General features: G+C 57.4%; 2 protein-coding genes across 5 annotated transcripts in view; both read right to left on the minus strand.

The window, feature by feature from the left end:
• Nucleotides 1-15,102, minus strand: part of CNGB1 (cyclic nucleotide gated channel subunit beta 1) — a 32,333-nt gene extending 17,231 nt beyond the window's left edge. The window contains exons 1-15 of one of the 2 annotated variants that reach the window (XM_084533358.1): nucleotides 11,965-15,102; nucleotides 11,703-11,794; nucleotides 9,583-9,752; nucleotides 9,273-9,330; nucleotides 9,088-9,157; nucleotides 8,847-8,976; nucleotides 8,511-8,553; nucleotides 8,254-8,335; nucleotides 8,038-8,119; nucleotides 6,865-6,904; nucleotides 6,450-6,600; nucleotides 6,240-6,315; nucleotides 5,385-5,421; nucleotides 2,173-2,347; nucleotides 1,037-1,177 (exon numbers count right to left, since the gene is read on the minus strand). In XM_084533358.1, the coding sequence (XP_084389484.1) occupies nucleotides 1,037-1,177; nucleotides 2,173-2,347; nucleotides 5,385-5,421; nucleotides 6,240-6,315; nucleotides 6,450-6,600; nucleotides 6,865-6,904; nucleotides 8,038-8,119; nucleotides 8,254-8,335; nucleotides 8,511-8,553; nucleotides 8,847-8,976; nucleotides 9,088-9,157; nucleotides 9,273-9,330; nucleotides 9,583-9,675 (1,178 nt within the window). In that variant the 5' untranslated portion in view covers nucleotides 9,676-9,752; nucleotides 11,703-11,794; nucleotides 11,965-15,102. Of the gene's footprint in view, nucleotides 1-1,036; nucleotides 1,178-2,172; nucleotides 2,348-5,384; nucleotides 5,422-6,239; nucleotides 6,316-6,449; nucleotides 6,601-6,864; nucleotides 6,905-8,037; nucleotides 8,120-8,253; nucleotides 8,336-8,510; nucleotides 8,554-8,846; nucleotides 8,977-9,087; nucleotides 9,158-9,272; nucleotides 9,331-9,582; nucleotides 9,753-11,702; nucleotides 11,795-11,964 lie in introns of those variants that run through there. The other variant, XM_084533359.1, reaches the window with a different exon arrangement.
• A 144-nt stretch (nucleotides 15,103-15,246) lies between these two features.
• Nucleotides 15,247-21,589, minus strand: ZNF319 (zinc finger protein 319). Of its 3 annotated transcripts, none has more exons than XM_084533360.1 (2): nucleotides 21,022-21,589; nucleotides 15,247-19,359 (listed from the first exon to the last, which is right to left on the minus strand). In XM_084533360.1, exon 2 carries the CDS (start codon nucleotides 18,970-18,972, stop codon nucleotides 17,311-17,313), a length of 1,662 nt encoding a protein of 553 aa, XP_084389486.1. In that variant the 5' UTR covers nucleotides 18,973-19,359; nucleotides 21,022-21,589; the 3' UTR covers nucleotides 15,247-17,310. The 3 variants fall into 3 exon arrangements, with proteins under 3 accessions (XP_084389486.1, XP_084389488.1, XP_084389487.1); XM_084533362.1 differs by lacking the exon at nucleotides 21,022-21,589 and adding an exon at nucleotides 20,790-20,971; XM_084533361.1 differs by lacking the exon at nucleotides 21,022-21,589 and adding an exon at nucleotides 20,735-20,971.
• Nucleotides 21,590-21,699: the final 110 nt, after the last annotated feature.

Here is a 21,699-nt window from a genome sequence, read left to right on the forward strand (position 1 = left end):
ATGTTTCTGCTGTAGCTCTACAGGAGCATGCAAAATGCTGTTTTGAAACCTGTTGAAAAACAGATTTTGATTCAATAATTAGCTAAGTTTTTAACACTGAATAATTATGTATTTTCAGCCTCTTCCTGAAAATCTAGCTCCTTCAGAGGAATTAGCAAAAGGCAGAGAATATTAGGCTGCTGGGTTAGAAATCCCTAAATGTTTACATCACGTGAAATCAGAGCAAACCACTAAACTGATCAGAAACATATTTAAGTATCTAAACATCATATCTATTTAAATACATAAATAACATATCTAAACACTGCCTGGTCCAAAGTTCCTGCCTACAGAAGCTGACAATAGCCTGGCTGTTTTCCACAAGAGGCAAAAACGCACCTACTCGTCCCTGGGAGTGTTTACAGCCGCGGCTCGGTGCTGTCTTTAGGTTCAGCTCCGTCCTACTGGGAATCCCGAGCGCCCCGAGTCAGCAGACCCGCCTGCAGCCAAGGCGCAGTGCCCGGAGCCCCGGGGCCCCGCTCACCCCCCGGATCTGTGCAGAGGGGGCGGCGGCTGCAGCGCTGGAGCCCGTGTCGCCAGGAGACACGATGTCACCAGCGATCTCGGGGGTGAGGCGGGTTGCAAAAGCATCCTCGTGAAAGCGCCCTCTCGAAAGCATCCTCTCAAAAACATCCTCTCGAAAGCATCATCTCCCCCCTCCAAAGCATCCTCCCCAAAGCACATCCCTGCTCCTCTTCCCCCCGCTCCTCCCCTCCCCCCGAAGCATCCTCCCCGAAGCATCTTCTGGAAATAAAGCGGTTTCCTGGCCCAGCAGGGACACGGGTGGGCAGAGCTGACAGCCCACTGGGCTCCCCCACAGCGGCCACAAGCCAGTCCTGAGGCCAGCTCTGCAGAGAGGAGTTTGCTCTTGCCCAGGTGTCTCAATCTCGGCAGCTTGTAAATGCATCAGAAACAACCATGGCCAGCGTGCTCGTTTCCAGACAGTCTGTAAACAGGAGAAGAGCTGAAGGTGCTCGCAGACCCTGCACAGACTCACCCCACGCTCTCCTCCACCTCCTCCTCTTCCTTCTTCTCCTCCACTTCCTCCTCCTCCTCCTCCTCCTCCTCCTCACCGTCCTCCTCCTCCTCCTGCTCCTCCTGCTCCTCCTCAGCAGCACTCAGGGGACAGGAGCACAGCCTGGGAGGGAGAAGCTCATCAGGTGAGATGCAAAAAGCAGGTCTGAGCCTTACCGGAGGCACAGGAACAAATGGCTCAGACAGCATCACCCATCTCCACACCCTTTGGGCCCACCACCCCCATGCCAACATCTGAAGGATGCAGAGGGGCACGCCAGGCGCATGTTGTTGTGAGGCACTGTGTGAGTTCAGTGCAGCAATGAAGGGAAAAACATCTGGAAGCACAAAACCAGAGTCCTTGTCATACTCTCCTTGCAGCACAGGACTTGCTTAACGATGACTGGCTGCTGATTTTGAGCAAAATCTGCCTGCTAGTGAGATGCTCTGTCCAGTGTTGCACAAGCTGCCAGTTTCTCAGGCTCACATACTAATGGGAAGCAGCTGCCCACCACACCCAGAGAGAGAAGGTGAAGGTTCTTCTCATGAAGCTGGTTCTGGAGAGCTTCCCCATGGAGTGAAAGAGAAACATCAGAACTACAGAGAAATCCAGCACGTTTCAGCTTCCATACAGCGTGCAGGTGTGCACGGCACCTGTTTCAGCTGGAACACAACTTGTGGGGAAGATCTTGCACAGTGATGCCTCTGCCATCAGTCTGCTCTAACAACCTTTGTCAAGAAGAATCCCAAGCCATTTGGGAATGTGCATGGAAAGCCCTCACCTCTCTGCTGAAATACAGCCCGCCCCCAGCACTGAATGCACTGCATGGTCTAGGAAGGGTTTCTTTGGGCAGTAGAATGAACCATATAGAGAAGAATACAATCTCCAAATCCCGTGACAGATGGATGCATTGTTGATGGCAATGAGGTCTAAACCCTCTTGCCTTAGGCCAAAATCTGCTTACTGGAAGCCAGGGAAGAGCCACACTTTAGCTGTCCCCTTGCTGCAGCCGCAGTGTGCAGCAGCTGGTGTGTCTGTCCTGAGCCCCCAGCCCAAATCTCAGGGGCAATCTCAAGGAAAAGCAGCTTGCTCAAGCACCTGCTGCTCCCTTTTCCTACCTGGTCTCTTCTTCCTGAAGTTCCTCCTCTATGGGGGGCAGAGGACGACCCTGGGCCACCAGCTCAGCCACGCCATCCCAGGCTGTTGGCTCATGAGCTACTTCATCACTCCAGTCATCATCGATGTCCTCCACAACTAGGTCTGTCTCCACAACCTCCACAGGGACGATATGAACTGAAATGGGATTGGGGAAAAAAGCAGTGAAGTGAACACAGCCTGGTTTTGAGAGGTCTGGCCATGCCAGAACATGCTGGCTGTGCTGCAGCTGCTGCTCTGCGTTGCAGAGGTGCTGCCCTATGGCAGGACCCAAGTGCTGCTCAGCCTGCACAGATCCATGCCATCCTGGTCCTTTTGAGTGGTGCCAGGTGGATGCCTTGGGCACTTTTGCCAGGAGGAAGAAGAAAATTTGACATTTTGTACCAAGCATGTCCAAAGTCCTATGAAAACTGCACCTATACTTGTATACAGATGCCTCTGGACTTCCCTAAGCGTGTAGCAACCTCTGCCAGCACTTGTCAGTAGGCCACATTTTGATTCTTCTTGCATATCAGTTCAATCAGCTGTGGGAAGAGCCCCAAGTCCCTCTCCTTGGGTCAATACCGTGGGCTGAGGCAGGATGCTATCCCAGGCCTGCAGTGAACAGCCCGTGGACCCTGGTGTGGTGATGTGATGCACAGCCCTCAGCCCGCACCGACCCCCTCTGTGATGCCCCACGCCTCCAGGGCTGAGCCTGGTCCCTGCATGTGGGGCAGCCCGAGGAAATGAGCCCGGTCAGTGGTGCCACAGGTGCTGCTCGAGCTCTGAGCCAACAAGTGCAAGGATCTGGCCCTGCTCAGGCAGCTCGCTGTGCACCCCACTCTTCCAGAGCATCACTGGGGGAGCACACGGCTGGTGTGCCACATGTGCTGGAGAGCCCAGCTCAGATCTACATGGACACCCGCTGCAGCTGTTGCTTTCCTGCCTCCTGGGCCTCTCCATCCCTACACAGCCCTATAGGAGCAGGAGGAGGAATTGCATCCACGTAGTTCAAAACCAGTTTAATGTGAGCGAAAACTGACAGCGAAACTTGGGGGAGCTTACACGTCCCCAGGGAAGCTAATGGGAAATGTACAGATTTAAATACAGAAAGGCAGGAGGCCCACTCGTGGCATTGTCTGCTCTGCACCATGTCTACCAAACCAGCTCCTCTCCCAGGAGTGTTCGTCTGCCTTTAGCCTGCTCTCCCTACAGCTATAGTTATTGTAACAAAGGACAGGAACCACGGAGACAGCTTTTGAAACGTGCTGCAACTTTTTAATACACAATATGAAAACAGGGCAAATACTAAGATTGTATCCTGATACCAGCTGGGCTCGTCATAAACACAGGGGCTGGGGCTCAGTGGGGTTGCTTGGCTCACCACTCACCACTAAGGCGTACTATGGAGTACTAAAGGGATGCAGTGGGACGGTCTGTGCTAAACACCTGGCATTTAGGGGCTCCTGCCCTCCCCAGCCTGGCGTGCCCGCATTCCTCAAGCCCCCAGTCCAGAGCTGGAGGCAGCCGTTGGGCACCGTTCCCTGCTGGAACACTGCTGCCGTGCTTGGTGTGGCACTGGATGGGCTCTGGGGGCAAGCAGTGGCTGCTCATGGTGAGCTGACACCCTCCTCCACACCAGGAGGCCTTTGACTCCTGCCTAGTTGGATGCAGGTTGTTCTCCTGCATCCGCTGCTGCCAAACAGAACCCTCTCCACCCTCTGGGAGAAAACACTCAGTTAACAGGAGAAAAGCAATATGAAGCTTAAAGAGCTTTATAAAGTGATGCCACTCAGACAGAAATAGATTTAAAGAAGTCTGTAGGCTTCAGCCAGAGATCTCGGTGGTAAATATTGTCATGCTGGGGGATGGGAGGGGAGTTGAGCGAGCTGGGTGTGCTGTGGGAGGCTGCAATGAGAGGTTTTCTGCCTCGGAGATGCCCTGAGAGGTGTTTGTCTGTCCTCACATGAATTATTGCTCCCATCCAACAGACATCAGTCCCAGCCCTGTCCTGCAAAATCACCAGCTGTGGTTCGTGGAGCCAGCAAGGCCAAGAGAGAGCGAGGGCAGGACCAGGGCAGCAGGGGCAGCGGCTACACTGACCTTCCCCTGGTGCTCAGGGCTGGCCAGGGCCAGGTCCTGCTGCCGGCAGCTGCAGGGAGCGGGGACACACAGCCTCGGGTCCCCGCGCCCCGCAGCCTGGCTGGCAAGGGGCTAGGGACCGTCTGCAGATTGCTCTTTGCTTTTTCTCCTCCCCCGCTGTGCTTTCTCTGCGAGTTGGTCTCATTTGGTGGGGAAAGGCTGGCCCTCCACAGACTTCGTTTTCCGTTTGTTTCAGAGGCGCTAAGCCCCTTTGCCCCCTGAAACAAAAGGAGAAGGAAAACATTAATGAGCCCGTTGGTGGTTTGGTGCCAGAGCAGATCTCTCGCTCCCTGTTTGCCTTGTTAAGTGACTGGAGCTGCCTCCGCGCCCAGACCGGGCATTAGAGCAGGCTGCACAAGAGGGAAGTGACTGCCCTGCTCGAGCCGTGTCCTTCTGCCTCTCCTCGTCCTGCTCCACAGGCAGAGAAACACCATCCCCTGCAGTGTTTCCCAGCAGTGCATGCTGATGTCTAACATGTCTAAACCCCCTAGCAAGAGGAGTTTTTCTCAGGTACCACTCCAGCCATATCCCACTAAGCTTTGGAAACACACTTGAGTTCAGCAGCAAATGTGTGCCATGGGTTAACGAAGGGCCAGATCTGAGTTCACTTGTGCTATGTGCTTTGGGCAAATCCCAGCAGCCCAGAAAACATCCTCTGGCACGACTCGAGCACGGACCTGGACGGCAGCACTGATCTCACAAAGTGGGACCCCAGGACATGGGGGCAGCACCTGGGGGCAGCGTTCCCAAGGCAGGAGCTCGGGCTCAGCAGCACAGCTCTGCAGAGGGGGCTCTGAAAACCTTCCTAAGTTGCTGCCCCAGGCTCCCCACACAGCAGTGGGCTTCAGCAAATCCACAAACTCAGATCTGCTCCCTGATCTCACACCACAGTGGCCTCTCCTGGCTTCTCAGGGGATTTTCAGATGCCCCCAAACTGACACCCACTACAGACTGGGGCATAAAAGCTGCCGGCAGTCCCTCTTCCTGAACTGCCTGGCAAGAAGCCACTGTCCTCTGCAAGCTGAGCAGCACGGTGGGAAGAGCAAGCACTTACTTTCTTCCACGGGGCTGAAGGCTGCCGCTGCTGCTCCCTGCCAGGAAAAAAAGTGAAACGTGAGGCATGGTTGGCAGTGCTCTTGCCCCTGCCCCTGGACTCCCCCTGGCCGTAGCCCCTGCTCTTGCCTCCAACCCACAGCAGCACTGGATCCCCAGCACCATGCTCAGCAGGAGCATTTGGGATGAAACAGGCATCCCTGTTCTGCTATTTGACTCTGCAGGAAACTTCACGGAGCTTTTGGTGTGAGAGCAGAATTGTTCCTGGCTCTGGGTCACCGTGGCCCTTTTACCCTCAGTGCCCCATGCAGTTTCTGTGGGACAGCCGGGTTCTGTGGGCTTCAGGCACGGTAGTGCTGTGCCACAGGGGCTGGACCAGGGGCACCAGGCTGCCCGCACAGCTGTGGAGAGAAGGGCAAGGCCTTGGAGGTCGCTTTGGTGCCGGAGATAGAGGGGACAATGGCACAGGTGCTGTTGTTCCTCACCGTGGCTCTGAGGCTCAGCCTCCACCTCCAGCAAGCTGGGGAGCCTGGCACCCTGTGGCAGCAGGGAGCTTGGGCTGGGTGGTGCTCAGAGAGCAAAGGAAAGGATAAAGGAAACCCACCCCAGGAGCTTTCTGGCTCCTGAGAGGGCAAAGCCTGTTTTTCAGCAGCTATGGGGGTTTCTCTTCTCCACGGAGCTGTGTGGCAGGGCACAAGCCTGGTGCAGCACAATGTGAGCCCACCCCAAACTGCAGCGTGGGCACAGCCAGCAGGTCCCTGCACATCTGCCCGTCCCCACAGCCCCTGCACCGCCGGGACCCCCCTGCCTTGCACATCGCCTCCATGCCCCCATCGCCTCTCTGCAGGCTGCATACCTGCGTGTCCTGCTTCTCCCTGCTCACAGGCTGTGGCATCACCTTCTCCAGCCCCTGGACAAACCATCCAAACATGCTGCCGAGCAAAAAAAAAAAAAAAAAAACTGTCAGAGGCTGCTTTTGGAGGCTCTTTGTTCCCACCACAGCCCTGCCAGGGGACATGAGCTTCGAGGAGTGCCTGCACCATGCAGTAGGTGCTGCTGCATTTACCTGCTGCTGTCCCCAGCCAGGGGACGAGGGAGGACAGTGGCCACAGGCTCTGGCTGCCCTTCAGTTGCTACTGGCTCCACTGTTCCTGGGATGCTCGGGGCAGCTGAAACGTTTCCTTTCACCTTCACCTGGGTTTTAGTCCCTTTTGTGCCTGCTCAGGTTTATTCACAAAGAGAAGGGGGAAAAGGAAATGCAGCGATCATCCTACAGCCTGCTGGGGCAGAGGACCAAGCAAAGAAGGGTCACCTCCCACAGCAGAACGGGCTCTGGGGACCTCCCTGGGGTGAGGATATGGGCTGCTGGGGGGCACACGTGGGACTGGAGTACCATGGTGCCCCTGGCAGCCCAGCAGGGGGGTCTTGAAGGCTGAGCATCACATCAGGATGAGGCAAGGGTCCCCTGAGAAAGGGCTCACCTCCTGCCGCAGCTTTGTGCCTTTCCTCCTTCGGCTCTGGCTGCAGAGGGACAGAGAGACAGAAGGATGTGGTGATGTGCTGTGTGCTGTCCCATGTCCCCCCCAGGTCCCAAGGGGACCCCCATGCATGGCCCTGACACACAGGGGAAGGCAGAGGCACGGTGGGATGCAGCTGGCCAGCAGCCCCTCGCTGCCATTCCCCTTTCACCAAAGCAACTCACAGAATTATAGAATCGTGGAAGGTTTGGGGTTGGAAGGGATCTCAAAGATCACCCAGCTAGCACCCAGCAGCACCCCAGCTGCCTGTTTTGCTCTCCTGGGCTTTCCCTGCCCAGGTCTGAGCCCAGGGGCACAGGACGATGCAGAGCCTGCTCCTCTTTGATCTCTGCCCAGCCTCTCAGCAGCGTTTCTCACTTGCTTTGAAGCTGGCATGCTGGCATGGAGACGTTTCTGCCTTTCAATAGAAACCTGTTTGTTTTTAATCCTAAAGCAGTTTATATGTTGAATTTGCCCTCCCTCCCTTTCTTCTGTCAAGACAATGTTTGGCCTGAATGGGCTGCTCCCCCCCAGAGCAGCAGGAAAACTCATCAGGGTGGAACCAAGCAAGACTTGCAGAAGGAAAAAAGGCTCTTTATGTCCCCCCGCCATCCCTTCCTGAGCCACAGCTCAGTCTTGTGCCCTTCTTCCCACACCCTTCAGCTTGGAAAGGGGCCCTTTGTCCAGCAGAGCTCCTGGAAAAACTGTTTTCTTCAAAGCAGGAGGTAGTGCATGTAATGCCAGTGGGGGGGAAAGGCAGGGGTGGGCCATAGTGGGGCCGTGGCTGGCAGGAACTGGTTAACAGGGCACTGACACACCCCATGCGTGAGCCCGTGTACCTGAGAGCAGGTTTGAATACACACTCTATCAAAGGAGGCATTGTGTCCCTGTGATAAACCAAGATTTCCAGAGAAAACCTTTAAGGAATCTCAAGAAAAAAAAAATAATGCTTAGGCAATGTCACAAAAACACGACAGAAGCAAGGGGCTCCGAGCTTTCCCTGGCTCCAGAATCCCCTTTGCAGTGGGAAGGGAAGGGCTGGGGGAAGCTCTCCCCCACCACCTCGGGAGGTGGGAGCTGCAGCACCACAACAGCAGGCCCCAGCCCCTGGGGCTGCCCCCGCTGGGCTGTGCTCACCTCAGGCTTTTTCGGCATCTCCGGCTGCGGCACCATTCTCTCGAAGCCCTGCACCAGCCAGCTCAGCACACGTGCTCCTGCCCTGCAGGGAGAGGGCAGCACTGGCAGAGCTCGCCCTGCATCCCACATCCCAAAACCTGCATCCCACATCCCAAAACCTGCATCCCGCGTCCCCCCGCCCCTCTCCCCACCGAGGCACTGTTGCGTGGAACCCACCAGTCCTCTGCACCCGTGTCCAAACCCGTGTCCGTCTCACAGCCATCCAGCTCGTCCTCCTCGGGGTCGAAGGGGGTTATCTCTGCAGGGAGCAGGATCTGTGCTCACCTTGCCAGAAGGGAGCTGGAGCCGGCACTGCTGCGGGCCCCCAGCCCCTCTCCGCACACCTGAGGGGCCAACAGCTCCAGCGCCAGCTGACCAGAGGGGATGGGGAGTTCCAGAAAAGCCACAAGCTGTGGAGGCCCAGCTCCCCTTACCCAGAGCATCCTCCTCTTCATCCTTGAGGACCTGCACCTCCGTCTGAAAAGGCAAATAGAAACTGCTACCAGCCTGCCAGACAAACAGGACTCACCCCAGAGAACAAGGAAAACCCTTTCCCTGAAGGTGGGTGAAGGCAGATAGCCTTGCGGGGCAGGATTAGTGCCTGGAGATGGGCCCATGCTCCCTGTGAGCACTGGGAGGGTGATGGGAAGAAAACCAAAATGCTAAAAAGAAAAAGAAAAAAAAAGAAAAGAAAAGAAAAAAAAAAAAAAAAACTAGAAGCTGGGATGTCAGGGGAATCTACCAGACCATTTCCCGGGTCTCTCACCTACCTGGTCAGGAACATCGATGCTCGTCTCGAAGCTCTTCCCAAGTGTCTGCAGCGTCCCTGGGGCCTGGACTGGCTGCGGGATCACCTTCTCCAGCCCCTGGGAGAGCCAGGAGAGCACACTGCTCCCCACACTGCCCGGGGAAAATCACGTCAGGCTAGGGGTGGCTGGCAGCAATGGAGGGCTCCCCCTGCCCCCTGCCCCCAGCTGAAACCTAAATCCACGGAGGGTGCAAGCGCAGTACCTCTCAAACACCGACGCTGATGCAGGGACCACCTCCTCAGGCACTGCAAATTCCACCTTCTTTTCAGTTTCTTCAACACCAGCAAGAAATAATTAAAAAAAAAGCTCCTGTCACCACTCTGCATGCATGGCAGGAGAGGTTGTGGGTGGCAAACGAGCCTGCGTGTCCCCCACCATGGGGCTTACCCTGCACGCGTGTGCTGTCCGCAGCATCCCTGGGTCTGCTGGCCTTCCCTGCTGGCACCTGGGTGATGGGCAGGAGGGGTGGCTTCAGGACAAAGGCCAGGTGATGGTGTCCCTGTGCTTCCCCTGGCCTCAGCCGAAAGGAGGCTGCAAGCCCTGGCTCTCAGCATCCCCCAGCACCCCCCAGCAGCCCAGGGGCACATGCTGTGGCCCCCATCCCTCCCGGCTGCAGAGCATCCCCAGATCCCAGGGCTGGGCGCAGAGGTATCAGGCACCCTCCCGCTGCCCCCGCTCCCCTTGGGTCCCTGCTCACCTTGGCTGGCTCCGGGGCTGGGGCTGGGGGACTCTCCTCTATCAGGCATGGAGCAGGGGGCTGGGGAACCACCCGCTCGATCCAGCCCAGCATCTCTGCACTCAGCGAGGACAGGGCTCCGTCTGCAGACCTTCCGAGCAGGTCCTCGTCTTCCTTCCTTCTCCCACCTCCTGGTTGGTAAACGCAGCATTGCAGCACCGCCAGACCAAACCCATCTCAATGCCATGAGCCCAATTGTTGTCACAAGCCAGCTACCTCCTCTATTTTAAGCTCACACAGAGTAAAACTTGCAGTTCCCAAATGGAATCACCCATTTGGTTTTTCTCAGCTTGCATATTGCTCCAGCTGCACAATCCTCCACAGCTAGGGCTGCACAGTGAAACTGTAGCAGATGCTTCAGTGAAACAGGGATGCTTTGTTCAGCGTCCCCTACATTCCCCCAAACACTAAATTCATTTCCTCCAAGGAGAAACTACAGCAGCTTTAGCAGAATTTTCTTATGGGTGAGTCTGGGCCCCGACACACACAGCTCCCTGTCCTGCCTCTCAGAAACAGCTTTGTTCCAACACCTTTTGGCCAGGTGGGATGTGTTGGACAAGTTCCCCAGGCACTTTCTCACCCAGTGTGCTGCAGCATTGTGGCCCCTGGTGGCCCCCAGTGACGTCCAGTGCCTGGGTCCTGGGGAAGGCAGTGAGGGTGGACAGGCATTTGCTGGCAAATTGATGGGGTGCTCAAAAATAAGACACTGAAGAGCAATTATTCAGCTGCTCAGGCTCTGTCTGCTCACTCTTTTTGGGTCCCTCTCACCTCCTGGTGTGACTCCAAGCCTGGGTGCACCACCGGGCTGCATTTGCTGTCCCAAATTAGAGGCTGAGCACACGGGTGGAAAGCCAGCGTGTGATGAGTGATGCTGCTGCTCAGAGTCACCTTCTCTGTCATGCTTTTCTAGGGGAGAAGGTCTGTGGGCTCTTGCCCAGCTCAAATCGAGGACATCTCCTGATGCTGCCTCTCCGATGAGGCTCTGCCTGGAATTCCCTGGAAGCTGCTCAAGGCCTCAGCCTCCAGCACCCTGCTCATCACAGGCAGGTTCGGCTCCCCAGAGCCCCCTGCGTCCCCAGCCTGGAACAGCACATTTATAAAACCCCTGCAAGGCCGCCCAATGGCCAGACACAAATTAAGAAACTGCCTTTCACCTCCCGCTGGGTATCAGGGATTAAAGGGCTGCAAATAGCAGCATTACCCAGGAAGAGTTGGCCAAAGGGGACAGCAAGGAAAACCGGGCAGTGCCACACAGCACAGGGGCATTTCTGCCATGACCTGGGACATTTCCAGCTCTTGCAATAAGCCCAGGGAAAATTTACACAGCTTATTCCAAGCAAGCCCAGAGAAAGCTTCCCAGGGCTGGGGGAAGCCCCCTGTGCCAGCCAAGTCTCCTCCTTGCAGATACAAAGCTGTCGCTGCTGTAAATCCCAGAATTTAAGCCCGTCCTTGCACTGGAATGAAAGCAGGGCAGTCGTGCAGCCCCCAGACGCTGCGTGCTGCAAGTTACAGAGGCAAGCGGCCGGGATTTGCCTGCAGAGTGAGGGCAGAGCAGGCAGCTGGTGCACAAATGCTGCGTGCACCTGCCCCGCGTTGCAGTGCCTCGGGCTTTTTCTCCCCTCTGATACCAGAGGTCAAACCTCCCCATGTTACCCAACCCAACACCTCCCAGAGCTCCTTGCCGTGAAGCTGTGCCCCCTCCCACACTCATCCCCTGGCTCTGCTTTGGAGGATTGAGGCCCCTGCAGAGCCCCCGGTTGTGCCCCTTGCACCAGTCACTTGCCAGCTATGGCCAAGCCCCGGGCACCCCACGCCCCAGAACCCCCCCCCCCCCCGAGATGTGCAGGCTCCCACCACCCCCCAAGCCCACCCCAGCCTGGCAGGGCTCCGGGGGGATTACACCACGCTACCTGCAGATGGGATTACCAGCACCAGCTGTCCCCTACCGCCCGGCTCCACCGCCCAGCTCCCAGCCCCAACCCCACCTTGGCAGCGGAACGGGGCAGAGCAAACCCCCAAATGGCACAGGTAAGGGTGTCCTAGAAAGCCCACGAGCTGCCAGTGCTGCTGCAGCCACTTACCCCCAGGGCTACCCCAGCGCTGTAGGGTCCCAGCCGCTCACCCAGGTGCCCGCTCCTCGCAGGTACAGGGCCTGGCAGGGCTGGCAGCGGGGCTGCGGGTGCCCTCAGCGTGGTGCGGAGTCCCCAGGGGCGAGGCGAGGTGCCTGTTGCGCTGCCGCTCGCTCCCAACCCGCAGGATGTGGGGCAGAAGGCAGCAAATCTGTGCCGGGCTGGGCTAAGCCTCCCCTTGCTGAGCCTGCCAATTGCTGCTTGATCCGTTTACCTCCGGCCCTGCGTGACCAGCAGCGTCTCCCAGTGCCCCTAATCGCTGCTGCAAAGCCCCGAGGTGTGTGCGGGGCTGGGGGGCTCGGTGCCAGCACACCACACCCAGGCGTCCCACTCCTGGCACAGCTTTGCTAGGAACCAAAGTGAGCTGAGAACAACCATCATCTCCCCAGCTCCAGGTGTCCCCAGCACTGAGTCCTCCCCCTGGGATCACGTCGCCTTCGCTGCCTGCAGAAGTCTTTGAAAAAGGAGCCAGACCTTAAGACACCTCTCAGTACAGTGCCGGGTTCCTGTGCAAAGCCTCCCAAACACAGGGGCTGTCACGGCCGGGGGCACAGCGCTTGCTACCCCAAAAGCAGCCAGATGGGCAGGACGCGTTCCTCTCTTCCCTCGGTTTCCCGTTTTCTCCAGAAAAAATAAATAAATAAATAAATAAATCAAGCAGAGCCAGACAGAGCACAAAGCCACGGTAGGCAGTGCCTCGCACAGCGCCTCCTCTCCAGAAATCTTACACACCCACAGGGAAGTATAAATAACTATAAATTTATTAGTAAAGCAAAACCATTTGACACTCACACAGAAGAGCAGGAGGTGTTAATACAATATATATACACACACACACGAAGTATCGTTCTAGATACACACGGGGAGCAGTGTTAAAGGCACTGCAAGCCACACAAACCTCAGCATCCTCGGTCACAACCTCCCAGGGCCCTGGGAACGCAGCCGGAGGCACAGCCGTGGGTTAGGAGGAGCCCCGGGTTATAAGGAGCCCCGAAAATCCCTTGGCTCCACAGCTCAGAGCAATGGGAGGCGAGGGGCCAGCTCCCTGCAGCCCTGCGTGCTGCACGCCGTGGTTTCGTCGTGGCTGGAGGCGCTCGGGGGCTTGCCGTGCCTCGACACCTGCAAGTGTCTGCAGGGACCACGCAGCACGGGGAGAGCTGGGCTCTGAAGAACGACCACCAGCAGGATCCTTGCGTTGTTGGTTAATCCCCAGGCTCTGGCTTCAGGCTGTAAAAACCCAGGAGAAGTGCGGAAAGTGCTCTCCCTCCCCCCAGGCGGTGCGAGGCCGGGCCTGAGCTCCGGGAGAGGCCCCGAATCACTGCTGGAGGATGCTCTCCCCCTTGGCCCCACTGCAGCACACAGGCCCCAAGAGCAGAGCTCACATCTTTCCGCCCGGATTGCAGGGACCACGTCTGCTTTCCACAGTGCCTGCAGGGTCAGCTGGGCATTACCTGCAGCCTGGGGGCTTCTTCAGACAGTGCAGCAGCTCTGGGGAAGCATTAGCCATGGCCATGCCAGCAACGCCACGATTTCTCCCCAGGAACACCCTGCAGACTGTGCTGCCTCCACCCGGGCTCAGGGACGGGGCAGAGGGACTCGCTGTGGCCACAGCACTCCCTCCTGCTGCTGCTTTCCTGCAGCTCTGCTCCAGCTCAGAGCAGCTCTGCAGAGGACACTGAACCACAGATCCAGCCCGGCAGAACCCAGGCTGCTGGCTGGGGGCATTGCTGCCGTGCCCTGCTTGGCCCCACTGGGGGGCAGGACCAGAGGCACCCACTGGGTTCCAGTCAGATTTGGGTCCCAAACACCCGACTCCATCATCAAAGGTCTGGTTGTCACCTGGAACAGCCTCGGGCTGGGCTGGAGGAATCTGGGGGGGAAGGGGACTGGGAAGAGACCTTACAGAAACGAGCAATTGGAATGGGAAACAGATGAAAAAACACTGCTCACAAATAAAGAACCAGACAAAAGGCAAGGAAGCCTAGAAGGTCTTGCAAAAGTATAATCAGAATAGCTGCAGAGGGGAAGATGCTGAGACACAAAGACATCCTGTAGGCAGCAGAAGGGGAAGTGAAGATTGGAAAAAAAACACAGGTACCAGACTGCATTCTTCCTGGGGAGTGTGAAGCCACGGGAACAGCAGCCACAGAGGGGATTTATCTCTGGGACACATCCCTGCAGCCTTTAGCCAACCTAACCCAGCTCCCTGCCACCTCCCAAAAAGTGCCCTACGCTCAAGCCACCTGCCTTCCCCTGGGGAGACCAGAAGTTGGCGAACATCCACTCGAAGATGCCATTCAGGAGCAACCTGAAGGTTGCCCTATGGCATCCCTGGAGGCAGGCAGCCAGGTCCTGCAGACACAGGAGCGCAGAGCCCTGGGCTGACAGTGCCAGTTCCGGAGCAGTGCCTCGGGCAGGCACTGCAGGTCGATGAGTGCCACGTGAAGCCAAGCAGAGGCGGTGCAGAGCAGCCCAAAAGTCTCTGGAAATAAACATCAGGACTGAAGCACAACACGGACACAGAGTAGAAGCCTGGTTTACTCCAAAGAGGCTTTGGACACAACTGCTCTTTGGTTTGAAAAGGAGACCCCAGCAGTTAACAGAAACCCTCTGCAGAGCGATGCCCTGGGGGCACCTGCCTTGCCTCCTCCCAGCTGCTCGTCCGGTCTCATCACTTCTCACCCCAAAAAAAACAAACAAAAAACATGACCTCAAGGCACAGCAATGGAGATTAACCTGCTCCCCCAGCCCAACAGTACGAATTTACAGCTTCTAAGGAGATTGTTTAGTTGGAAAAATATACTCGAGGCTACCAACAGCCATTCAGCTCCCTGCCAGCCAGTGGAGGGGCAACAATATCCATCCATCCGTCCATCCCCCTTCCCACCTGAACCAGGGCTTGCGGATGAAGCCGTCGCTGGTGCTGCCACAGCCTCCCACTGGGTTTGAGCAGTCACAGGGCAGTGGTCCCTGGGAGCACTGGGACCAAGGGGATGGGATCCTGCAGCTGCTGCAGGGGCACTCAGGCCTCAGGGGGGGAAGAAAACAAAGGCACCGCTCCCACCACCGGAGCAAGTCCAGAGACAGATCCTCGACTACCTTTAGCTGTAGATTTTCACTCATTAATTCATGAGCTGGGTCAGGGGGGCTAGCTGCTCCTTCTGGGTCTCCAAGGAACGAGCACACTTCTGGTTTTGGTTTTGGAGCTGTCAATGGTGACCACATTTCAGGAACTCAGGCTTCGGTTTCCTGGCCCAGGACCTGAGCCTCAGCCAGGGAGGCCTCCATCACCACCAAGCCCTTCTCTAAAGACAGGCTGAGCCTGCCTTTGATTAATTTTTACTCCTACACTTACGCATACACTGAACTTCCAATATGTTAAATAGCAAAAGAAAAAAAAAAAAAAAGCTACCTAGAACCAAAGAGTTCTTTAAAAATCCAAGTTACTACGTCTTTTTGTTAAAAAAAAAATAAAAAAATCCAGTATGACATCAAGTTAAACTATACGGTATTTCTTTAATGAACATTAACAAACTGCTTTAAAAAAAAGGCAAAAAGAAAAACAAACAAAAAAATGCAGACAGAAAACTCGGTAGGAAGTTCTACATCTTTGAGGCAGCACGAAGTAAGATGAACATCGGTCCCTCTTCCTTGGGCAGCAGAGAGCAAGGTTTGTTTTAAACTCCTTAAAGCACACGAAGAAGACAGCCCCAGGGTCAGACCTGTCACTGAACTGTCCCGGCCCCCATGGAAACGCACGTTCCTGCTCCGTTCCTCCTCAGTGCTGGAAGTGGAACAGAAAGCCTGGCTCCACCTTTTAGCTTAGTGTCCTCTATCAGCAAAGCAGGCACAGCCCAGCTGCGCGAGGCTAACGTGTTTGGACCTGCTGTGGGTATGTTTTTAAAACTTACTCTAATCAGCGGCACAGCACAAGGGCAATTTGTTGGCTGCTGTTCGCTTACCACAGCTAGCCAAAACACTCCTCCTCACACGATGGCCAGCCAAGATCACGGAGAGGCTGTGGTTGGTGGGGACCTCTGGAGATCATCTCCTCCAACCTCCCGCTCAAGCTGGGTCAGCTGCAGTAAACGGGGATTTCATACCCTAGCATCTCCAGAGATGCAGAGGGGAAGGCTGGTGAGCAACTACTAAGCATGCCTCAACCTTGAGGGCATCTAACGGGCATGTAATGGGCCTCTTGGTTGCGGGAAGCCAAAAAATCCTGCAGAGGAAAACACCTGAGGCTGCATCAACCTTGCTAGGGGAAATTTATTTTTAAGTGATGTTTACAAGAACTGTGCAAAATCTGAAAAATACAGAAGAGGTAAAGAAAGAGTGAAGGGGTAAAACAGGACTTCTGCAAGAGGGTAGAAATACACTCCTCCTTCACCCACTGCTAGCCTTCCCCTTCCCACAGAGCTGACCCCACGGGCTGGGAAGGATCCTCCCAACTTGCTCTGGACAGAACTGGCTCCCTCTGGCAAATCAGGCACCCCAGCACACCACACAGGCTACCCTCAGGGATGGCTGAGACCATTTCTAACGCTGTAAGTTATTGGTAGTGTTCATCTGGCCCCTTAGTGTTTGGGTTGCTGGGACATCCCTTTGCCTGACCCCTGGGGGCATGCTCGTGGCCCAAGCAGCACAAGGAGGGAAGGGGCCTGGAGGCTGGAGGTATTTCTTCCCAGCAGAGTGAAGTCCCTCATGAATAGACACGTCAATGCCGGGCTCCTGGCCAGGAGCACCAGCATGGGACTCTCCTCGCCACGCTCCCCAGCAGCACGTGGCACTTGGTACCCTCCCCTCGCTGCTGCGGGGATGGGGCGCCGGCAGGCTTGCTCCAAACACTTCCCGAGCGTGCCAGCCAGCGACTGCAGAAGCAGCGATGCCAAAGTGCATTTTGGAGCTGCGCAGCCCCATGGCTTTTCCCTTTCTACAGTCTAGAAAGAGGGAGAGCAGGGGAGATCGAGGCAGTCAGTAAATGCCAATGATCTGAAAGGGTCCTCTCAAGTCACTCAGCTGAGCTTGGACTAACGGAGCTGGGAGATCCCAGCGGTGGACACCTGCTATTTCCTCAGCAAGCAGCATACGCGGGGAGGAGGGAGGGCTGCCTCTGCCTTGTTCCCAAGCACTCTCCAGAAGGAGTCACCCAGCCCTCTCCGCTGGCCTGACCAGGCAGGACAGCGGAAAGAGGCCGCGTGCGAAGGGCTGCTATGCGCGGGGGGCAGCCCAGCTCACACCCGCCAGCTCCCAGCACTGGAACTCCAGGTACGGCGTGAACTACAGTCCGGGGGGCACCAGGCAACTGCAGGCGTTGTTTCCTCTCCCCGCCTCCCTCCTTTCCTCTCCACCCTCTGAGCTTTTCACGTCAGCCACAACCCACCTGCAGCACAGGGGTTTCTCGACCACAGAGGCCAGAGGGAAATTTACCTGGCTGCCCACTGTTCCTCCCCCTTCTCCCGCGGCTCCCTGGAGGCCACCTACAACTGAGGAGAGGGAAGGGGAGGCCGAGGCTTGGGAGCATCACATGCAAGCTGAAAGCCATCGAAGGGCAGAAGGCTCACGGCAAGCAGGCAGCCACCTGGTAGGCGCCCTCAGCCGTGTGCTGGACACTGTGCTCCTGGAGCAGGCCCAGGTCCAGGAACCGCTCCCCGCACCACATGCACTTGTACTGCTGCTCCCGGGCGTGCACGCTGTGGTGCTTGTTGAGGTGCTCACGCTGCTTGAAGGCCTTCTCGCAGGAGGGGCACTTGTAGGGCTTCTCACCCGTGTGCACGCGCCGGTGGCGCTGCAGGTCCGAGGCATACTTGAACCGCTTTTCACAGTCGGGGCACTTGAGGGGCTTCTCACGGGCCGGGTCGCAGCGGTGCTGCACGAACTCGGAGGAGGAGAAGAAACGTCTCTCGCAGAGCGTGCACTTGAGCGGCTTCTCCGTGCAGTGGGCCAGCTGGTGCTTCTGCAGAGCCGAGGCCCGCTTGTAGGACTTGTTGCACACCGCGCACTTGAAGGGCCGCTCAGCGTTCTGCACGCACTTGTGCCGCAGCAGCTCCGAGGACTGGTTAAAGCCCTTCTGGCACACGTTGCACTTGAAGAGGTTCTCTATGCCGTGCACGTGCTGGTGGTACACCAAGTGCGAGGGCTGCACGAAGCCCTTCTCGCACAGGTTGCACTTGAAGGGCTCCTCCGCCTTGTGCGTGCGGCGATGGCGCATGAGCGCGTACTGCTGCTTGAAGCTCATCTGGCAGAGGTCGCACTTGAAGGGCCGCTCCTCGCTGTGCGTGCGCTCGTGCTGCCGCAGGTCCGAGGGGCGCTTGAAGGCCTTCTGGCACTCGCCGCAGCGGAAGGGCCGCTCCCCGCTGGGCGTGCAGGGGTGCTGCAGCAGCTCCGACGACTCCTTGAAGTGCAGCTCGCAGACGTTGCACTTGAAGAGGTGCTCCCCTGAGTGCGCGTACATGTGGCGCACCAAGTGGGAGCGGTGCTTGAAGGTCTTCTCGCACACCGTGCACTTGTAGGGCCGCTCCGAGCTGTGCGTCCGTTTGTGGTGCACCAGGTGGGACGACTGGCTGAAGCTCTTGTCGCACAGGGTGCACTTGTAGGGCTTCTCACCCGTGTGGATGCGCTCGTGCCGGGACAGCTCCGAGAGGTGCTTGAAGGTTTTCTGGCAGATGGAGCAGCTGTAGGGCTTCTCCGAGGGATCCAGAGGCTGGGAATGCTCCGCCTCGGGAGGCTTGTAGGTCTTCTCACAGATAGAGCACTTCATGGCGTTGCCGTTGTGGACATTGTGGTGCTGCGCCAGCGAAGTGAGCAGAGAGAAGCCCATCTTGCACACCCCGCACACAAAGGGCTTCTGCTCCACCTGGATGCACTGGTGTTCCAGCAGGTCGGTGGCCTGGTGGAAGATCTTCAGACACTGCGTACACTGGAAAGAGCGGTCATGGCCCGGCAGACACTGATGCTCGTGGGGGTTGGAGAGGTGCGTGAGGTCATGGCCACACACCCCGCACTTGTGGGACGGCTCTCCGGCCTGGAGCGGGGCGTGCTGGTGGTGCTGCAGGCTCGGGTCGGGCTGGAGCAGGATGCCGTAGACGGCACAGCCCAGAGGGTTGTCCGCAGTGCTGGGTGGGATGGAATGCTCCGGGAGGGTGGCTGCCCCAGCGTGGTGCTGCTGCGGCGGCGGCGGCTGCTGTGGTTGCTGCTGTTGCTGCTGCCAGCTTTCTGACATGCTTGGGAAAAAGAAACAGGGTTTTAGCAGTGACAGCTTCAGCTTCTCGGTTGAAAGGGTTCAAGTACAAAATAAAAATTGAAATGATCCACGATCCTGATTCCCTGTCGCTGATCCTGAAATCGAGGATAGGAAATCCAGCACACAGCCAGGACCTTAGGAGGCAGCGAGGCTGAGATGCCACAGGCTCCTCTTTAGACCAGCCGAAGTTCTTTGTGAACTACATGTTCTGTTTCTCCGTTTCACTTTATTTATTTATTTTTTTTGGACAAAAGAAAGGAAGGTAGAAGGAAGTGCCTTGAAGACAAGAGGAGGCCCTTTTCTGTGCTGGTTGTGATATGTCACATTTGGGAAGGCCGAGAGGTGCAGCCCAGGGACCAGCTCTCTCTGCAAGGAAGAAGATAATTCACATCAGGTCTTGGAGGACAGACAGACAGCTCTCAAGGCCCACTCCCGGCTCACTTTGCAAACTCTCCCGCAGCCCTGCAAGGCGACCTGGGGAACAGCACAGGGGAGCTAACCAGAGCCGGAGCACTGCAGGCTGCTGGCAGAAAAGCCAGGCCTGCTCCACATGGAAAGGGATGGGCTCTGCCTGGTCAACCCAACCATGTGTTTGAACAGTGAAGCAGCGAAGAAGCAGCCTCTGTCAGTGCTGGCAGCGCAGTACTCCGTGCTCCATGGTCACCCACCTTCCCAGCCCGCTTGGGGCACTGGCTGAGAGCATCTGGTGACACATCACCAGTTCCTGCCTGAGCCTCCCTGACCGAGCAGCTCTTCTGTGACAGCCACCTTGCCTAGGGACAGCAGCAGGAGCTTCCTAGTTACAATTTCTACTCATGTTTTTAGATTTATTTTTTTTTTGCATAAAAACATTTTCTTTCTGAGAAACATGCAAGGTACAGCGTGACCAAAATGCTCAACAGGAGGCTCCCAAACATCTGCTGGGGCAGCTCTAATGGGGTGAACACATTCACTGCTCAGTTATTCCAGCTCCCAAACTCCTCATGAAGCTCCACCATCAGGCACATGAACCATTGATAGCATCAGAGGAGGTTCCCCCCTCTACCTGTGGCAAGTGTAGACTAGGAAGAACCAGAGAGCTCATGGAAAGGTCTGCCCTCAGCATTATCCTACCTGCAGACAAAACACAGAACCCACAGGTTTCATGCAAAGCGCTCCCCACAAAGATAAAAGAAGCATTAAAGCAATTGTTTGGCTGAACCTTCTACCAAAGTGTGGAATAACTACACCAGAGCACAAGAAGTTGTGCCAGCCACACTCCCTGGCTCTAAGGCATCACAGGGAAAGTTTTGGTCTTTCTGGAGATGTCCAATAAAACATGATGTCAACTTAGAGAAGAGTTAAATCCACAAGTGAGTGGCAGGTAGAACAATGCCCAAACACCTCAAGATGCATCCAGGCCTTGGTAAGAAGCTGTAGCTGGCACCCCGGGCCACAGTCCCCTACTCCCTCAGGAACATACCCACTTCTGTGTACAACAACCTGCCTCCAGCCAGCACAAGTAGAAACCTCGGTCTTCTGGGAAGGGGGTTGTTTTATTTTAAGCTCAGTGGGTGCCTGAGAAAATAGCTTCTAATGATCTCCATCTGCCCCTGTACTCAGCTGAGGCTTCAAGGTTCAGGCAGCAGGCCACTACGCCTCAAGGTTCGGGCAGCAGTGGTGCACGCTTCTGCCTGCAGGGACACTGAGTTACTGTGTCCTCCAGCACAGACCCAGGCAGTAAAACACCCCGATGCTCCACCTGCCAGGGCATGGTTTCCCACCAGGATCTCCCATCTCGGTCCTCCGAGGCTCACCTCGCCGTCTGACGCGATGGGAGCGCTTTGGCAGCGGCAGCACCTAGAAGAGGAGACAAAAAGCCCCGCACCCCACCACACACAGCAGCCACCAACCCCCCCCGCTGGACCACGCTGACCCCAACACCGGCACCACCACAGGAGCGGGGCCAGCACCCCAGAGCCTCCGTGCTGCCAACCTGACGGCCAGGAGACGCTCAGACACCCCCAGCAGCGAAGCAGCAGCACCAACCTGTTCCAAGCCAAGCGCTCTACACCGACAACCTCGCCAGCAGCGCCCGCTCGGCGGCTAACTCATCCCTCCGGGGGAGGTACGAAGCGGCAACCATCCGAGGCGAGCACCCGGCGCAGGAGAGGTACTTTCAAACTGCAGCAGCGGCTCGGGCCCCAGCCTCAACCTCAGCCTCAGCCTCAGCCCGCGGCCGGGCCCCCGCCGCCCCTCGCCTCTCCCCATGGGGCCGCGGCTCCCGAGCCCGGCCCGAGGCGGCCCCGGCGCCGCCCGGAGCCCTCCGAGACCCACACAAAGGGAGGAGGAGGAGGCGGTGGTGGCGGCCGCCGGGCCCCTCACCTGCGGCGGGAGGCCCCTGTCAGCCCGCTCGCTGCGGGCGGGGCCGCGGCCTGCGCGCTCCGCCCGATCCCCGGGCTGGCGTAGCCGCGGCTGCCGCCGGGGGTGGGGGGGAGCCCGGGTAGAGAGGCTGGGGGTGGCGGGGGGGGGGGCGGCCGCCCGCTGCTGCCTCCGCCGCCGCCGGTACCGCGGGCCGGACCGAGCCGGGCCGGGCTGGGCGGCGGGCGGCCGGGCTGAGGAGCGGGCCGGCCGCGGAGGAGGAGGAGGAGGAGGAGGAGGAGGAGGAGGAGGAGGAGGAGGAGGAGGAGGAGGAGGAGGAGCGGGCCGGGCCGGGCGGCTGCCCCC

This window comes from Aythya ferina (assembly GCF_964211825.1).
Source record: "Aythya ferina genome assembly, chromosome: 12".
Lineage (NCBI taxonomy): Eukaryota > Metazoa > Chordata > Aves > Anseriformes > Anatidae > Aythya > Aythya ferina.

Excerpts from the sequence above, each read along its gene's own strand:
- ZNF319 (XM_084533360.1), bottom strand. The coding sequence starts at position 18,972 with ATGTCAGAAAGCTGGCAGCAGCAACAGCAGCAACCACAGCAGCCGCCG.